This window comes from Panulirus ornatus, chromosome 19 (genome assembly GCF_036320965.1).
Source record: "Panulirus ornatus isolate Po-2019 chromosome 19, ASM3632096v1, whole genome shotgun sequence".
NCBI lineage: Eukaryota > Metazoa > Arthropoda > Malacostraca > Decapoda > Palinuridae > Panulirus > Panulirus ornatus.
Window position 1 is genome coordinate 20,619,947 of NC_092242.1, and position 16,919 is coordinate 20,636,865.

A 16,919-nucleotide genomic window follows, 5' to 3' on the forward strand; every position below is an offset into this window, starting at 1 on the left:
TAATTTTCCAAAAGAAGGAACAGAGGGGGCCAGGTGAGGATATTCCAAAAAAGGCCCAGTCCTCTGTTCCTAACGCTACCTCGCTAACGCGGGAAATGGCGAATAGTTTGAAAGAAAATATATATATATATATATATTTATTTATTTATTTGTTTTATTTATTTTGTGTTTGCTTTGAAGAATATGTGAGAAATACTTAGAAAAGCAAATGGATTTGTATGTAGCATTTATGGATCTGGAGAAGGCATATGATAGAGTTGATAGAGATGCTCTGTGGAAGGTATTAAGAATATATGGTGTGGGAGGCAAGTTGTTAGAAGCAGTGAAAAGTTTTTATCGAGGATGTAAGGCATGTGTACGTGTAGGAAGAGAGAAAGTGATTGGTTCTCAGTGAATGTAGGTTTGCGGCAGGGGTGTGTGATGTCTCCATGGTTGTTTAATTTGTTTATGGATGGGGTTGTTAGGGAGGTGAATGCAAGAGTTTTGGAAAGAGGGGCAAGTATGAAGTCTGTTGGGGATGAGAGAGCTTGGGAAGTGAGTCAGTTGTTGTTCGCTGATGATACAGCGCTGGTGGCTGATTCATGTGAGAAACTGCAGAAGCTGGTGACTGAGTTTGGTAAAGTGTGTGAAAGAAGAAAGTTAAGAGTAAATGTGAATAAGAGCAAGGTTATTAGGTACAGTAGGGTTGAGGGTCAAGTCAATTGGTAGGTGAGTTTGAATGGAGAAAAACTGGAGGAAGTGAAGTGTTTTAGGTATCTGGGAGTGGATCTGGCAGCGGATGAAACCATGGAAGCGGAAGTGAATCATAGGTTTGGGGAGGGGGCGACAATCCTGGGAGCCTTGAAGAATGTGTGGAAGTCGAGAACATTATCTTGGAAAGTAAAAATGGGTATGTTTGAAGGAATAGTGGTTCCAACAGTGTTGTATGGTTGCGAGGCGTGGGCTATGGATAGAGTGGTGTGCAGGAGGGTGGATGTGCTGGAAATGAGATGTTTGAGGACAATGTATGGTGTGAGGTGGTTTGATCAAGTAAGTAATGTAAGGGTAAGAGAGATGTGTGGAAATAAATAGAGCATGGTTGAGAGAGCAGAAGAGGGTGTTTTGAAATGGTTTGGGCACATGGAGAGAATGAGTGAGGAAAGATTAACCAAGAGGATATATGTGTTGGAGGTAGAGGGAACGAGGAGAAGTGGGAGACCAAATTGGTGGTGGAAAGATGGAGTAAAAAAGATTTTGAGTGATCGGGGCCTGAACATGCAGGAGGGTGAAAGGCGGGCAAGGAATAGAGTGAATTGGATCGATGTGGTATACCGGGGTTGACGTGCTGTCAGTGGATTGAATCAGGGCATGTGAAGCGTTTAGGGTAAACCATGGAAAGTTGTGTGGGGCCTGGATGTGGAAAGGGAGCTGTGGTTTCGGGCATTATTGCATGACAGCTAGAGACTGAGTGTGAACGAATGACGCCTTTGTTGTCTTTTCCTGGCACTACCTCGCACACATGACTGGGGAGGGGGATGGTATTCCATGTGTGGCGAGGTGGCGATGGGAATGAATAAAGGCAGACAGTGTGAATTGTGTGCATGGGTATATATGTATGTGTCTGTGTGTGTATATATATGTGTACATTGAGATGTATAGGTATGTATATTTGCGTGTGTGGACGTGTATGTATATACATGCGTATAGGGGTGGGTTGGGCCATTACTTTCGTCTGTTTCCTTGCGCTACCTCGCAAACACGGGAGACAGCGACAAAGCAAAATAAAAAAGAAATAATATTATATATGCTCTGTGGAAGGTATTAAGAATATATGGTGTGGGAGGCAAGTTGTTAGAAGCAGTGAAAAGTTTTTATCGAGGATGTAAGGCATGTGTACGTGTAGGAAGAGATGAAAGTGATTGGTTCTCAGTGAATGTAGGTTTACGGCAGGGGTGTGTGATGTCTCCATGGTTGTTTAATTTGTTTATGGATGGGGTTGTTAGGGAGGTGAATGCAAGAGTTTTGGAAAGAGGGGCAAGTATAAAGTCTGTTGGGGATGAGAGAGCTTGGGAAGTGAGTCAGTTGTTGTTCGCTGATGATACAGCGCTGGTGGCTGATTCATGTGAGAAACTGCAGAAGCTGGTGACTGAGTTTGGTAAAGTGTGTGAAAGAAGAAAGTTAAGAGTAAATGTGAATAAGAGCAAGGTTATTAGGTACAGTAGGGTTGAGGGTCAAGTCAATTGGGAGGTGAGTTTGAATGGAGAAAAACTGGAGGAAGTGAAGTGTTGTAGATATCTGGGAGTGGATCTGGCAGCGGCTGGAACCATGGAGGCGGAAGTGGATCATAGGGTGGGGGAGGGGGCGAAAATTCTGGGAGCCTTGAAGAATGTGTGGAAGTCGAGAACATTATCTCGGAAAGCAAAAATGGGTATGTTTGAAGGAATAGTGGTTCCAACAATGTTGTATGGTTGCGAGGCGTGGGCTATGGATAGAGTGGTGCGCAGGAGGATGGATGTGCTGGAAATTAGATGTTTGAGGACAATGTGCGGTGTGAGGTGGTTTGATCGAGTAAGTAACGTAAGGGTAAGAGAGATGTGTGGAAATAAAAAGAGCGTGGTTGAGAGAGCAGAAGAGGGTGTTTTGAAATGGTTTGGGCACATGGAGAGAATGAGTGAGGAAAGATTGACCAAGAGGATATATGTGTCGGAGTTGGAGGGAACGAGGAGAAGAGGGAGACCAAATTGGAGGTGGAAAGATGGAGTGAAAAAGATTTTGTGTGATCGGGGCCTGAACATGCAGGAGGGTGAAAGGAGGGCAAGAAATAGAGTGAATTGGAGCGATGTGGTATACAGGGGTTGACGTGCTGTCAGTGGATTGAATCAAGGCATGTGAAGCGTCTGGGGTAAACCATGGAAAGCTGTGTAGGTATGTATATTTGCGTGTGTGGACGTGTGTATGTACGTGTGTATGGGGGTTGGGCCATTTCTTTCGTCTGTTTCCTTGCGCTACCTCGCAAACGCGGGAGACAGCGACAAAGTATAAAAAAAAAAAAAAAAATATATATATATATATTATATATATATATAGGGATAGGGGAGAAAGAATACTTCCCACGCATTCCCTGCATGTCGTAAAAGGCGACTAAAGGGGAGGGAGCGGGGGGCTGGAAATCTTCCCCTCTCAATTTTTTTTAATTTTCCAAAAGAAGGAACAGAGAGGGGGGCCAGGTGAGGATATTCCCTCAGTGGCCCAGTTCTCTGTTCCTAACGCTACCTCGCTAACGCGGGAAATGGCGAATAGTTTGAAAAAAAAAAAAAAAAAAAAATATATATATATATATATATATATATATATATATATATATATATATATATATATATATATATATATATATATATAAAAGCAAATGGATTTGTATGTAGCATTTATGGATCTGGAGAAGGCATATGATAGAGTTGATAGAGATGCTCTGTGGAAGGTATTAAGAATATATGGTGTAGGAGGCAAGTTGTTAGAAGCAGTGAAAAGTTTTTATCGAGGATGTAAGGCATGTGTACGTGTAGGAAGAGAGGAAAGTAATTGGTTCTCAGTGAATGTAGGTTTGCGGCAGGGGTGTGTGATGTCTCCATGGTTGTTTAATTTGTTTATGGATGGGGTTGTTAGGGAGGTGAATGCAAGAGTTTTGGAAAGAGGGGCAAGTATGAAGTCTGTTGGGGATGAGAGAGCTTGGGAAGTGAGTCAGTTGTTGTTCGCTGATGATACAGCGCTGGTGGCTGATTCATGTGAGAAACTGCAGAAGCTGGTGACTGAGTTTGGTAAAGTGTGTGAAAGAAGAAAGTTAAGAGTAAATGTGAATAAGAGCAAGGTAATTAGGTACAGTAGGGTTGAGGGTCAAGTCAATTGGGAGGTAAGTTTGAATGGAGAAAAACTGGAAGAAGTAAAGTGTTTTAGATATCTGGGAGTGGATCTGGCAGCGGATGGAACCATGTAAGCGGAAGTGAATCATAGGGTGGGGGAGGGGGCGAAAATCCTGGGAGCCTTGAAGAATGTGTGGAAGTCGAGAATATTATCTCCGAAAGCAAAAATGGGTATGTTTGAAGGAATAGTGGTTCCAACAATGTTGCATGGTTGGAAGGCGTTGGCTATGGATAGAGTGGTGCGCAGGAGGGTGGATGTGCTGGAAATGAGATGTTTGAGGACAATATGTGGTGTGAGGTTTGATCGAGTAAGTAATGTAAGGGGAAGAGAGATGTGTGGAAATAAAAAGAACGTGGTGGAGAGAGCAGAAGAAGGTGTTTTGAAATGATTTGGGCACATGGAGAGAATGAGTGAGGAAAGATTGACCAAGAGGATATATGTGTCGGAGGTGGAGGGAACGAGGAGAAGCTGGAGACCAAATTGGAGGTGGAAAGATGGAGTGGAAAAGATTTTGAGTGATCGGGGCCTGAACATGCAGGAGTGTGAAAGGTGGGCAAGGAATAGAGTGAATTGGATCGATGTGGTATACCGGGGTCGACGTGCTGTTAATGGATTGAATCAGGGCATGTGAAGCGTCTGGGTAAACGATGGAAAGTTCTGTGGGGCCTGGATGTTGAGAGGGAGCTGTGGTTTCGGGCATTATTACATGACAGCTGGAGACTGAGTGTGAATGAATGGGGCCTTTGTTTTCTTTTCCTAGTGCTACCTCGGACACATGAGGGGAGAGGGGGATGTTTTTCCATGTGTGGCGGGGTGGCGATGGGAATGAGTAGGGGCAGACAGTGTGAATTATGTACATGTGTATGTGTGTGTGTCTGTCTGTGTGTGTATATGTGTGTACATTGACATGTATAGGTATGTATATTTGTGTGTGTGGACATGTATGTATATACATGTGTATGGGGGTGGGTTGGGCCATTTCTTTCGTCTGTTTCCTTGCGCTACCTCGCAAACGCGGGAAACAGCAACAAAGCAAAATAATAAAAAAAAAAAATATATATATATATATATATATATATATATATATATATATATATATATATATATATATATATATATAATATATATATATATATATATATATATATATATATATATTTATATATATATATATATATATATATATATATATATATATATATATATATATATATTCTCGATTAATATGGGTAAAACTGAAAGTTGATGGAGAGAGATGGGTGATTATTGGTGCATATGTACCTGGGCATGAGAAGAAAGATCATGAGAGGCAGGTGTTTTGGGAGCAGCTGAATGATTGTGTTAGTGGTTTTGATGCACGAGACCGGGTTATAGTGATGGGTGATTTGAATGCAAAGGTGAGCAATGTGGCAGTTGAGGGAATAATTGGTATACATGGGGTGTTCAGTGTTGTAAATGGAAATGGTGAAGAGCTTGCAGATTTATGTGCTGAAAAAGACTGGTGATTGGGAATACCTGGTTTAAAAAGTGAGATATACATAAGTATATGTATGTAAGTAGGAGAGATGGCCAGAGAGCTTTATTGGATTACGTGTTAATTGACAGGCGCGCGAAAGAGAGACTGTTGGATGTTAATGTGCTGAAAGGTACAACTGGAGGGATGTCTGATCATTATCTTGTGGAGGCTAAGGTGAAGATTTGTATGGGTTTTCAGAAAAGAAGAGTGAATGTTAGGGTGAAGAGGGTTGTGAGAGTAAGTGAGCTTGGGAAGGAGACTTGTGTGAGGAAGTACCAGGAGAGACTGAGTGCAGAATGGAAAAAGGTGAGAACAATGGAAGTAAGGGGAGTGGGGGAGGAATGGGATGTATTTAGGGAATCAGTGATGGATTGCGCAAAAGATGCTTGTGGCATGAGAAGAGTGGGAGGTGGGTTGATTAGAAAGGGTAGTGAGTGGTGGGATGAAGAAGTAAGATTATTAGTGAAAGAGAAGAGAGAGGCATTTGGACGATTTTTGCAGGGAAAAAATGCAATTGAGTGGGAGATGTATAAAAGAAAGAGACAGGAGGTCAAGAGAAAGGTGCAAGAGGTGAAAAAGAGGGCAAATGAGAGTTGGGGTGAGAGAGTATCATTAGATTTTAGGGAGAATAAAAAGATGTTCTGGAAGGAGGTAAATAAAGTGCATAAGACAAGGGAGCAAATGGGAACTTCAGTGAAAGGCGCTAATGGGGAGGTGATAACAAGTAGTGGTGATGTGAGAAGGAGATGGAGTGAGTATTTTGAAGGTTTGTTGAATGTGTTTGATGATAGAGTGCAGATATAGGGTGTTTTGGTCGAGGTGGTGTGCAAAGTGAGAGGGTTAGGGAAAATGATTTGGTAAACAGAGAAGAGGTAGTAAAAGCTTTGCGGAAGATGAAAGCCGGCAAGGCAGCAGGTCTTGATGGTTTTGCAGTGGAATCTATTAAAAAAGGGGGTGACTGTATTGTTGACTGGTTGGTAAGGTTATTTAATGTATGTATGACTCATGGTGAGGTGCCTGAGGATTGGCGGAATGCGTGCATAGTGCCATTGTACAAAGGCAAAGGGGATAAGAGTGAGTGCTCAAATTACAGAGGTATAAGTTTGTTGAGTATTCCTGGTAAATTATTTGGGAGGGTATTGATTGAGAGGGTGAAGGCATGTACAGAGCATCAGATTGGGGAAGAGCAGTGTGGTTTCAGAAGTGGTAGAGGATGTGTGGATCAGGTGTTTGCTTTGAAGAATGTATGTGAGAAATACTTAGAAAAGCAAATGGATTTGTATGTAGCATTTATGGATCTGGAGAAGGCATATGATAGAGATGATAGAGATGCTGTGTGGAAGGTATTAAGAATATATGGTGTGGAGGCAAGGATGGGGTTGTTTTGGGAGGTGAATGCAAGAGTTTTGGAAAGAGGGGGAAAGTATGAAGTCTGTTGGGGGTGAGAGAGCTTGGGAAGTGATCAGTTGTTGTTCGCTGATGATACAAGCGCTGGTGGCTGATATCATGTTAGAAACTGCAGAGTCTGTGAACTAGTTTGGTAAAGAGTGTGAAAAAAAGAAAGTTAAGAGTAAATGTGAATAAGTGCAAGCTTTTAGTTCATTAGGGTTTAGGGTCAAGTCAATTGTAGGTGAGGTTTGAATGGATAAAAACTGGAGGAAGTGAAGTGTTTTAGGTATCTGGGAGTGGATCTGGCAGGGATGAAACAATGGAAGCGGAATAGTGAACATAGGTTTGGGGAGTGGGCGACAATACTGGGACCTTGAAGAATGTGTGGAAGTCGAAACCATTATCTTGGAAAGTAAAAATGTATGTTTTGAAGGATAGAGGTTTCCAACAGTGTATTTAATGGTTGCAGAGGGCGTGGCTATGGATAGAGTGTGTTCAGGAGGGTGGATGTGCTGGAAAGAGATGTTTGAGGACTATGTCTGGTGTGAGGTGGTTGATCGATAATAAGTAAGGTAAGAGAGATTGTGAAATAAATATAGCATGTTGAGAGAGGCAGAAGAGGGTGTTTTTAGAAATGGTTTGGGCACATGCGAAATGACGAGGAAAGAATACCAAGAGAAATATGTGTTGGCGTAGAGGAACGAGGAGAAGTGGGAGATACCAAATTGGTGTGAAGATGGATAAAAACAGATTTTGAGTGATCGGGGGGCCCGAACATGCAGAGGGTGAAAAGGGCAGGCAAGGAATAGAGTGAATGGATCGATGTGGGTATACGGTGTTGACGTGCTTCATTGATTGAATCAGGGCATGTGAAGCGTTAGGGTAAAACATGGAAAGTTGTGTGGGCCTGGAGTGAAGGGAGCTGAGGGTTTCCGTGCATTATTGCATGATCAGCTAGAGACTGAGTGTGAACGAATGAGGCCTTTGTGTCCTTATCCCTGGCACTAACCAATCGCACACCAGACTGGGGAGGGGGATGGTAATCCATTGTGGCGAGGTGGCGATGGGAATGAATAAAGGCAGACAGGTGTGAATTGATGTGCATGGGTATATATGTAATGTGTCTGTGTGTGTATTATATATGTGTACATTGAGATGTAAAAGGTAAATGTATAGTGGGTTAGGGTCAAGTCAATGGACAGTTTGAAAGGAGAAAAACGGAGGGAAATAAGGTTTTAGAATCTTGGGGTGGATCTGGGAGGGTGGAACCATGAGCGGAAGTTAATTAAGGGGGTGGGGAGGGGGCGAAAATCCTGGACCTTGAAGAATGTGTGGAAGTCGAGAACTTATCTCGGAAAGCAAAAGGGTATGTTTGAAGGAAAGTGGTTCCAGCAATGTTTGATGGTTGCGAGGCGTGGGCTATGGCTAGAGTTGTGCGCAGGAGGGTGGATTGCTGGAAAAGAGATGTTTTGAGGACAATGTGGATGACTATATGGTGTGGGAGGCAAGTTGTTAGAAGCAGTGAAAAGTTTTTATCGAGGGTGTAAGGCATGTGTACGTGTAGGAAGAGAGGAAAGTGATTGGTTCTCAGTGAATGTAGGTTTGCGGCAGGGGTGTGTGATATCTCCATGGTTGTTTAATTTGTTTATGGATGGGGTTGTTAGGGAGGTGAATGCAAGAGTTTTGGAAAGAGGGGCAAGTATGAAGTCTGTTGGGGATGAGAGAGCTTGGGAAGTGAATCAGTTCTTGTTCGCTGATGATACAGCGCTGGTGGCTGATTCATGTGAGAAACTGCAGAAGCTGGTGACTGAGTTTGGTAAAGTGTGTGAAAGAAGAAAGTTAAGAGTAAATGTGAATAAGAGCAAGGTTATTAGGTACAGTAGGGTTGAGGGTCAAGTCAATTGGGAGATAAGTTTGAATGGAGAAAAACTGGAGGAAGTAAAGTTTTAGATATCTGGGAGTGGATCTGGCAGTGGATGGAACCATGTAAGCGGAAGTGAATTGTAGGGTGGGGGAGGGGGCGAAAATCCTGGGAGTCTTGAAGAATGTGTGGAAGTCGAGAACATTATCTCGGAAAGCAAAAATGGGTATGTTTGAAGGAATAGTGGTTCCAGCAATGTTGTATGGTTGCGAGGCGTGGGCTATGGCTAGAGTTGTGCGCAGGAGGGTGGATGTGCTGGAAATGAGATGTTTGAGGACAATGTGTGGTGTGAGGTGGTTTGATCGAGTAAGTAATGTAAGGGTAAGAGAGATGTGTGGAAATAAAAAGAGCGTGGTTGAGAGAGCAGAAGAGGGTGTTTTGAAATGGTTTGGGCACGTGGAGAGAATGAGTGAGGAAAGATTGACCAAGAGGATATATGTGTCGGATGTGGAGGGAACGAGGAGAAGTGGGAGATGAAATTGGAGGTGGAAAGATGGAGTGAAAAAGATTTTGTGTGATCGGGGCCTGAACATGCAGGAGGGTGAAAGGCGGGCAAGGAATAGAGTGAATTGGATCGATGTGGTATACCGGCGTTGATGTGCTGTCAGTGGATTGAATCAGGGCATGTGAAGCCTCTGGGGTAAACCATGGAAAGTTTTGTGGTACCTGGATGTGGAAAGGGAGCTGTTGTTTCGGGCATTATTGCATGACAGCTGGAGACTGAGTGTGAACGAATGGGGCCTTTGTTGTCTTTTCTTAGTGCTACCTCGCACACATGAGGGGGGAGGTGGATGGTATTCCATGTGTGGGGAGGTGGCGATGGGAATGAATAAAGGCAGACAGTGTGAAATGTGTGCATGGGTATATATGTATGTGTCTGTGTGTTTATATATATGTGTACATCGAGATGTATAGGTATGTATATTTGCGTGTGTGGACGTGTATGTATATACATTGTGTATGGGGTTGGGTTGGGCCATTTCTTTCGTCTGTTTCCTTGCGCTACCTCGCAAACACGGGAGACAGCGACAAAGCAAAATAATTATATAAATAAATAATAGAAATATCTGTGTGTGTGTGTGTGTGTGTGTGTGTGTGTGTGTGTGTTTGTTGGGTGTTCAGTGTTGTAAATGGAACTGGTGAAGAGCTGGTAGATTTGTGTGCTGAAAAAGGACTGGTGATTAGGAATACTGTGTTTAAAAAGAGAGATGTACATAAGTATACGTATGTAAGTAGGAGAGATGGCCAGAGAGCGCTATTCAATTACCTGATAATTGATAGGTGTGTTGTCCCCCACATCCTCTCGTTCCCTCCACCTCTGACACATATATCCTCTTTGTCAATCTTTCCTTACTCATTCTCTCGATGTGACCAAACCATTTCAGTACACCCTCTTCTACTCTCTCAACCACCCTCTTTTTATTACCACATCTCTCTTACCCTTTCATTACGTAGTCGATCAAACCACCTCACACCACATATTGTCCTCAGATATTTCATTTCCAATACATCCACCTTCCTCCGCACAATCCTATCTATAGCCCATGTCTCGCAACCATATAACATTGTTGGAACCATTGTTCCTTCAAACATGCCCATTTTTGCTCTCTAAGATAACGTTCTAGCCTTCCACACATTCTTCAATGCTCCCAGAACCTTCACCCCCTCCCCACCCTGTGACTCGCTTCCACTTTCATGGTTCCATCCAGTGCTAAATCCACACCCAGATATCTAAAACACTTCACTTACTCCAGTTTTTCTCCATTCAAACTTGCCTCCCAATTTACTTGTCCCTCAACCCTACTGAACCTATTAACCTTATTCTTATTCACATTACTCTCAGCTTTCATCTTTCACATACTTTACCAAACTCAGTCACCAACTTTTGCAGTTTCTCACTCGAATCAGCCACCAGCGCTGTATCATCAGCAAACAACAACTGACTCACTTCCCAAGCCCTCTCATCCACAACAGACTGTATACTTACCCTCTTTCCAAAACTCTTGCATTCACCTCCCTAACTACCCCATCCATAAACAAATTAAACAACCATGGAGACACCATGCACCCCTGCCACAAACCGACATTCACTGAGAATCAATCACTTTCCTCTCTTCCTACTCTTACACATGCCTTACATCTTTGATAAAAATCTTTCACTGCTTCTAGCAACTTACCTCCCACACCATATGAACTCTTATCATATGCCATCTCCGGATCCATAAATGCTACATACAAATCCATCTGTTTTTCTAAGTATTTCTCACATACATTCTTCAAAGGAAACACCTGATCCACACATCCTCTACTTGTTTTTGAAAGAAAGGGCCTTGATGTTATACAGGGTGTCTTTCCAGAGGCTCCTTCAGCCTAAGATAACTCCTAGTACTGAAAATACATAGCTTGCCGTCATTAGGATAGAAGTGAAATAGGGTAGAAGGAGGAGGAGAAGGAGTTGGGTAGTTTTAAGATTGTTATTATTTTGGCAAGTTTCCAGATTTTTTTGGCAGTAAATCATACACACCAAGTGTCACTATTGAATTTTAGAATGCAGTTATCCCTTTTCACTTTCAAAATTGGAGACTGCAGGTTGTCCCTCTTTAAACCAGCAGACATGGGACCTGGCCATTGCCAGGCCACAGAAAATGCTGGAAAACAGAAATTGACCCCTAGGGGAACCCCCTATGTAAATTTATTCCAGACCCTTAGTCTTGCCAGAACAAAGCTGTGAATAGGAAATGTTACAACGATTAAATCTTTCAAACAATGCTTTTATTGTTACATCAGTTTACATAGGAAGTATCCCCAGATATCTTGGGTAAGGGTTTTTCGTGACATACGACCAGTACAGGGCAGATTCATTAGCATTATACACTTGTTCTGGGGTAAAAATTCCACTGCCACTAACTGTCCATATTCATGCACAGACTTTGTCGCAGCTTTGTGATGAGTAGTTAATGTAATGAAAGACCATAGGTTGGTAGTTATTATTAGTCAACTCTTGTTACTTTTGTTTTTTATTGTTATCATCAAGGCAGTCTGCGTGCACTGTGTCACTCCCAGCCAGGCAGCTGTCTGGCACACTCTCTTGCCCTTTACATATTGCTGTTGGTTGTTTGATACAGAATTGAAGTTTTTATTCATTCTTTTTATTACGACCTTACACTACAAGTTTCTGTGTCAGCACTACGCTTTTCTTTGTACACACTATGTGCTGAAATTCCATGCTTCCACTTAAACTTGTGTAACCATCCTTTTGAATATTCACAGTCATAGTCTAGCTGTAGTTCTCTATGAAAGACTCTGGCCTGCTTGAAAAGCATCTCCCAGAAATGCTTACACCTTCATTATGTTGAAGCTTAAACCACTTTACATGTGCACTGTCTAATTCTATACTCCTGGCACCTTTCAAAGTTTTCTGAAACTTCAAACTTTTCTGGCTTTCATTTTCAGCAAAAAAATGAATGTAAGAAATTAACATGACTCTTGATTAGCTCAGCTGCAGTGTAAACAGATTTTGGTGCCTTAGTGCTGCTAACAGCGCCACCCTGGTGGCAGATCCACAAACTAATGTTGGCAGATTCAAAACGTGCCGGACCATGGGAGTTACCGGACCACAGAGCACTGGATTAGAGAGGTACAACCTGTATATACTTTTCTGCTGCTACACGTGTACATATAGCATCACTGTATGGCTTAAAGATTTGGTAGGTTTACAGTTTTAGAACTGATTTTTTTTTTGCCTGCAGCAAACACAGTTGGAAACTTTATGCATGAGCATTGTGATTCATATTCATTACTTGGTTTGGGATTTACAAGCTTGAATATTCCCATTTATGCTTGATACACATGTTGATGTGTAGTATGATAAAGCTAAGCACTGGTTTGTGATATATGTGATATTTGCTTACAGTGCAGTTGCTTTGTGAAATTGACCCAGTATGATAAAAGCTTATCCATGATCCTAACAAAAGCTTTATGAAATGATTCGTACATGAGTTTTAAACTCCTCCAGTAACTTTTATTAAAAGTAATCATGGACCCCTTTACATTTGAAATGAAGCTATTTGGAGTTTTGACAAGCCCTAAACTGTGTACAGGATGTTTGTAATATGGAAATTGTCTCGTTGAAAATGGCTGACATCCATCGGTCTTTATAAGGCGATGGTGTCCAGCTTCCCTGTGATTGACAAATTGGTTTGAGCCAGTTTTCCTTTGGTGACCGAAGAGGCCTATCCAGGAGCAACTGAACCTACTGCAAGTGCTGCATCTGTGATCTATGGCTAGGTCTTGGCTGACTGCATTCTCTGTTCTTGCTTTTCCTAGAGATGAAAGACTATTTTTCAATATGATCCTGTGTCAGTCCAGAGCTTGTGACAGTGTTTTCTCTGTTGCTAGCCAGAGTTTCATGTATGATGATTTTGGTAGTCTTTCAAGTTACATTTGCAGGCATTCTTAATGCTGAACTTTGGGTGAACTTTTGTTTCTTGGATTTTGCTATCTCACCATAAAGCATGTCTTTCCTTTGTACGCATCCTTTTTGCATCTGTAGCATGTGTCTGAGCCAGGGCAGTTGTCTTTCTGAGGTGTTTCAGAATGTTTGGTTGGTTAGCTTTTGTGAAGGGTGTTTGCTTTACTTGGTGATCTTTTCTAGAAAACACAACTCCTAGTGAGCAAAATGAATTTTATAGTAAGTTGTATGTACTATATTCCTCTTTTATGAATAGGTATGGTGCTGCATTTTTACAATCCAGTACACTATATTAACATTTTTGCTCTCAGTGTCACCTATTTATTTTCTTATTCGGTGAGTTTACAGTTTTGAGTGAACGTGGTATACTTTCGGTTCTTGATCTTTTATATAGGTAATGTGTGCTTTCTACATTGTTGTAAAATATATTTACAGCAAAAAGAACTTCATTTATCTTCATACTTTTATGTAAGAGTTTTCTGAATACTTTAAGCTTCTGAAGTTATTGTGTGCACAGACTTATGGCCTCCTAATGAACAGTTAAATATTAGGAAATAGTAAACAAGTAGTATTTTCTTTTAGGAGTTACTTAATTTTTCTTTTGTATGATCATTTAGATTTACTTAAAGTAGATCAAAGTGTTAAAGTAGTATGGACATAGAAAAATCGTTGATTTTTTAAATGATAGTAATTCTTATGATGATGAATGGAATAAACCAAAGGAGAATTGGGAAGAAAGTATGGGATACGTATGAGCTAGAGTAAGCATGATTAAATTTTGAGACATCCAATGACTGTGGTGTTTGGAAACTCCCACACAAGCCACCATGCCATAAATGTAGGCCCCATAGCATTTTGGAATTGACAAATCAGTTCATTAATTTCTTTCAAGTATAGGATATGTAGATAGGTTTTTCAGCATCTATAGTAGGGTAAACATGCTGAATTTTACACTCAGACATATTGGTAATGGAAATGTTTCCACATTTCTTTTGGGTTTCTTTATGTACAATGTTTGGTAGTTATCTTAAAAGGAGAAAATAACTTTACCAGGTATGAATAATACTGGGAGTAGAATACAGGTAACTGTAAGTTAAAATGCAGTGATTTAAATTTGATTTTATATTCTATTAGTCTGTGCAGGTACTTATGTAGAACTTAGTATACAGTAAGCATAATTTTACATTGTCTTGTGCTTGGTAAGTCTGCTGTATTACTCTTATAAAATGTATGATAGTTGAAATTTATTGGATTGTGGATGGGACCTAAGCATTAGCAAAACATTTGAGGAAAACTTTGAATTGATCATTTTGCTGCAAACATGGGAAGTGGTGAACACATTGTAGAGAAAGAAGGATGACTCCATGTGAGTATATAGTTGGATTCAAAGTAGCCATGGTTATTAGATTGTTGATGTCTCCCACTTTGTAATGGTCCATTAGAAACATATTATTTGATAGTTGTGTAATATTAAATTCCCTGTAAATGTTTGTAATAGAGTTATGAAACTTGGGAAGGAGCACATTTAACATTTAGGGCATGCAATGCAGCACTTCCTGAGTTGTAATTGAATTATGTTGTTGAAATGTTCCATGGACTGCTAGATGAAAAAGGGATTAAAGATTTTTAGGTAAGTGTAGTGTTTTTGTTTTTGAAGTATGATTTGATGAATAGTATTGATTGTCTAAGTATACTTTTATTCTGTTACAGAACCAACACAAACAATTCAGAAGTTTGGGAACGGCCTGGAGTTTTGCGGAAACGCACAACACACCATCATTTATCCTTAGTTGAAAAGGGCCCTTGTTTCAGCAGTAATGAGAGCTTAGGTGGCCCACTGTCTAGTAAGTTGCTCCACACAAGTAATGGAAATGTTGATACTGTATTTTGACAAATGGAAGACAATAGATGTATTTGAATGAAGCTACTACACAGTACCTTAATCTTGTCCATCTAGATATAGAACATAATTTATTAGAAGTGTTTAGTATACATGAAGCATGTACATTTGGGTTGAGTTTAGACACAATGGTATCAATATTTTATATTTTATTGTTGTTTCTGTACAGTATGTTTTCCAGGTGCATGACATTATTAAGAAACTACAACTAAATCTCAAATTATCATCTTTTTAATGGAAAAGTATATAGGAATGAATTGCTGCATACATCCCACAGTTGTCAACAAAGGATGCCTTTGCATAACCATTAGGATTAATGGCTGGCACATATTCTGAGTGTCGTTACAAAGCAGTTTCATATTTGTACAGGTATATGTGGATTATTATTATACGTAATCGCCATCTCCCACATTAGCGAGGTAGTGCAAGGAAACAGACAAGGAATGGCCCAACCCACCCTCATACACATGTATATACATAAATGCCCACACACACACATATGCATATGTATACAATTTAGCATATACATACACAGACATATACATATATACGCATGTACATATTCATATTTCCTCAATCATCCATTCCCATTGCCACCACACCATACATGAAATAGCATCCCCCCTCCAGTGAGGTAGCGCCAGGAAAATATAAAAAAGGCCACATTCGTTCACACACAGTCTCTCTCTGTCATGTATAATGCACAGAAACTACAGCTCCCTTTCCATATCCAGGCCCAACAGACCTTTCCATGGTTTACCCCAGATGCTTCACGTGCCCTGGTTCAATCCATTGACAGCACATCGACCCCAGTATACCACATCGTTCCAGTTCACTCTATCCCGTGCATGCCTCTCACCCTCCTGTATGTTCTGGCCCCAATTACTCAAATTCTTTTCCAGTCCATCCTACCACCCCCAATTTGGTATCCCATTTCTCCTCATTCCCTCCACCTCCGACACATATATCCTCTTTGTCAATATTTCCTCTCTCATTCTTTCCATGTGTCCTAACCATTTCAACACACCCCTTTTCTGCTCTCTCAACCACACTCTTTTTATTACCACACATCTCTCTTACCCTTTCATTACTTACTTGATCAAACCACCTCACACCACATATTGTCCTCAAACATCTCATTTCCAACACATCCACCCTCCTCCGCACAGTCTTATCTATAGCCCATGCCTCGCAACCTTATAACATTGTTGGAACCACTATTCCTTCAAACATATCCATTTTTGTTCTCCAAGGTAACGTTCTCTCCTTCCACACATTCTTCAATGCTCCCAGAACCTTTGCTCCCTCCCCCACCCTGTGACTCACTTCCACTTCCATGGTTCCATCCACTGCTAAGTTCACTCCCAGATATCTAGAACACTTCACTTCCTCCAGTTTTTCTCCATTCAAACTTACCTCCCAATTAACTTGTCTCTCAACCCTACTGAACCCAATAACCTTTCTCTTATTCACATTTACTCTCAACTTTTCGCTTTCAAACACTTTACCAAACTCAGTCACCAACTTCTGCAGTTCCTCACTCGAATTAGCCACCAACGCTGTATAATCAGCAAACAACAACTGACTCACTTCCCAAGCCCTCTCATCCACAACAGACTACATACTTGCCCCTCTCTCCAAAACTCTTGCATTCACCTCCCTAACACCCTATCCATAAAGAGAGTAACAACTTTGGAGACATCACGCACCCCTGCCACAAACCAACATTCACTGGGAACCAGTCACTTTCCTCTCTTCCTACTCGTACACATGCCTTACATCCTTGGTAAAAACTTTTCACTGCTTCTATAAACTTGCTTCCTAC

At 41.2% G+C, this 16,919-nt stretch overlaps 1 protein-coding gene across 2 annotated transcripts in view; it reads left to right on the top strand.

The window, feature by feature from the left end:
- Positions 1-16,919, top strand: part of LOC139755437 (CDK5 and ABL1 enzyme substrate 2) — a 180,834-nt gene that overhangs the window by 18,290 nt on the left and 145,625 nt on the right. For both annotated transcript variants that reach the window (XM_071673741.1, XM_071673742.1), the window contains exon 2: positions 14,905-15,038. In XM_071673741.1, the coding sequence (XP_071529842.1) occupies positions 14,905-15,038 (134 nt within the window). The remainder of the gene's footprint in view (positions 1-14,904; positions 15,039-16,919) is intronic.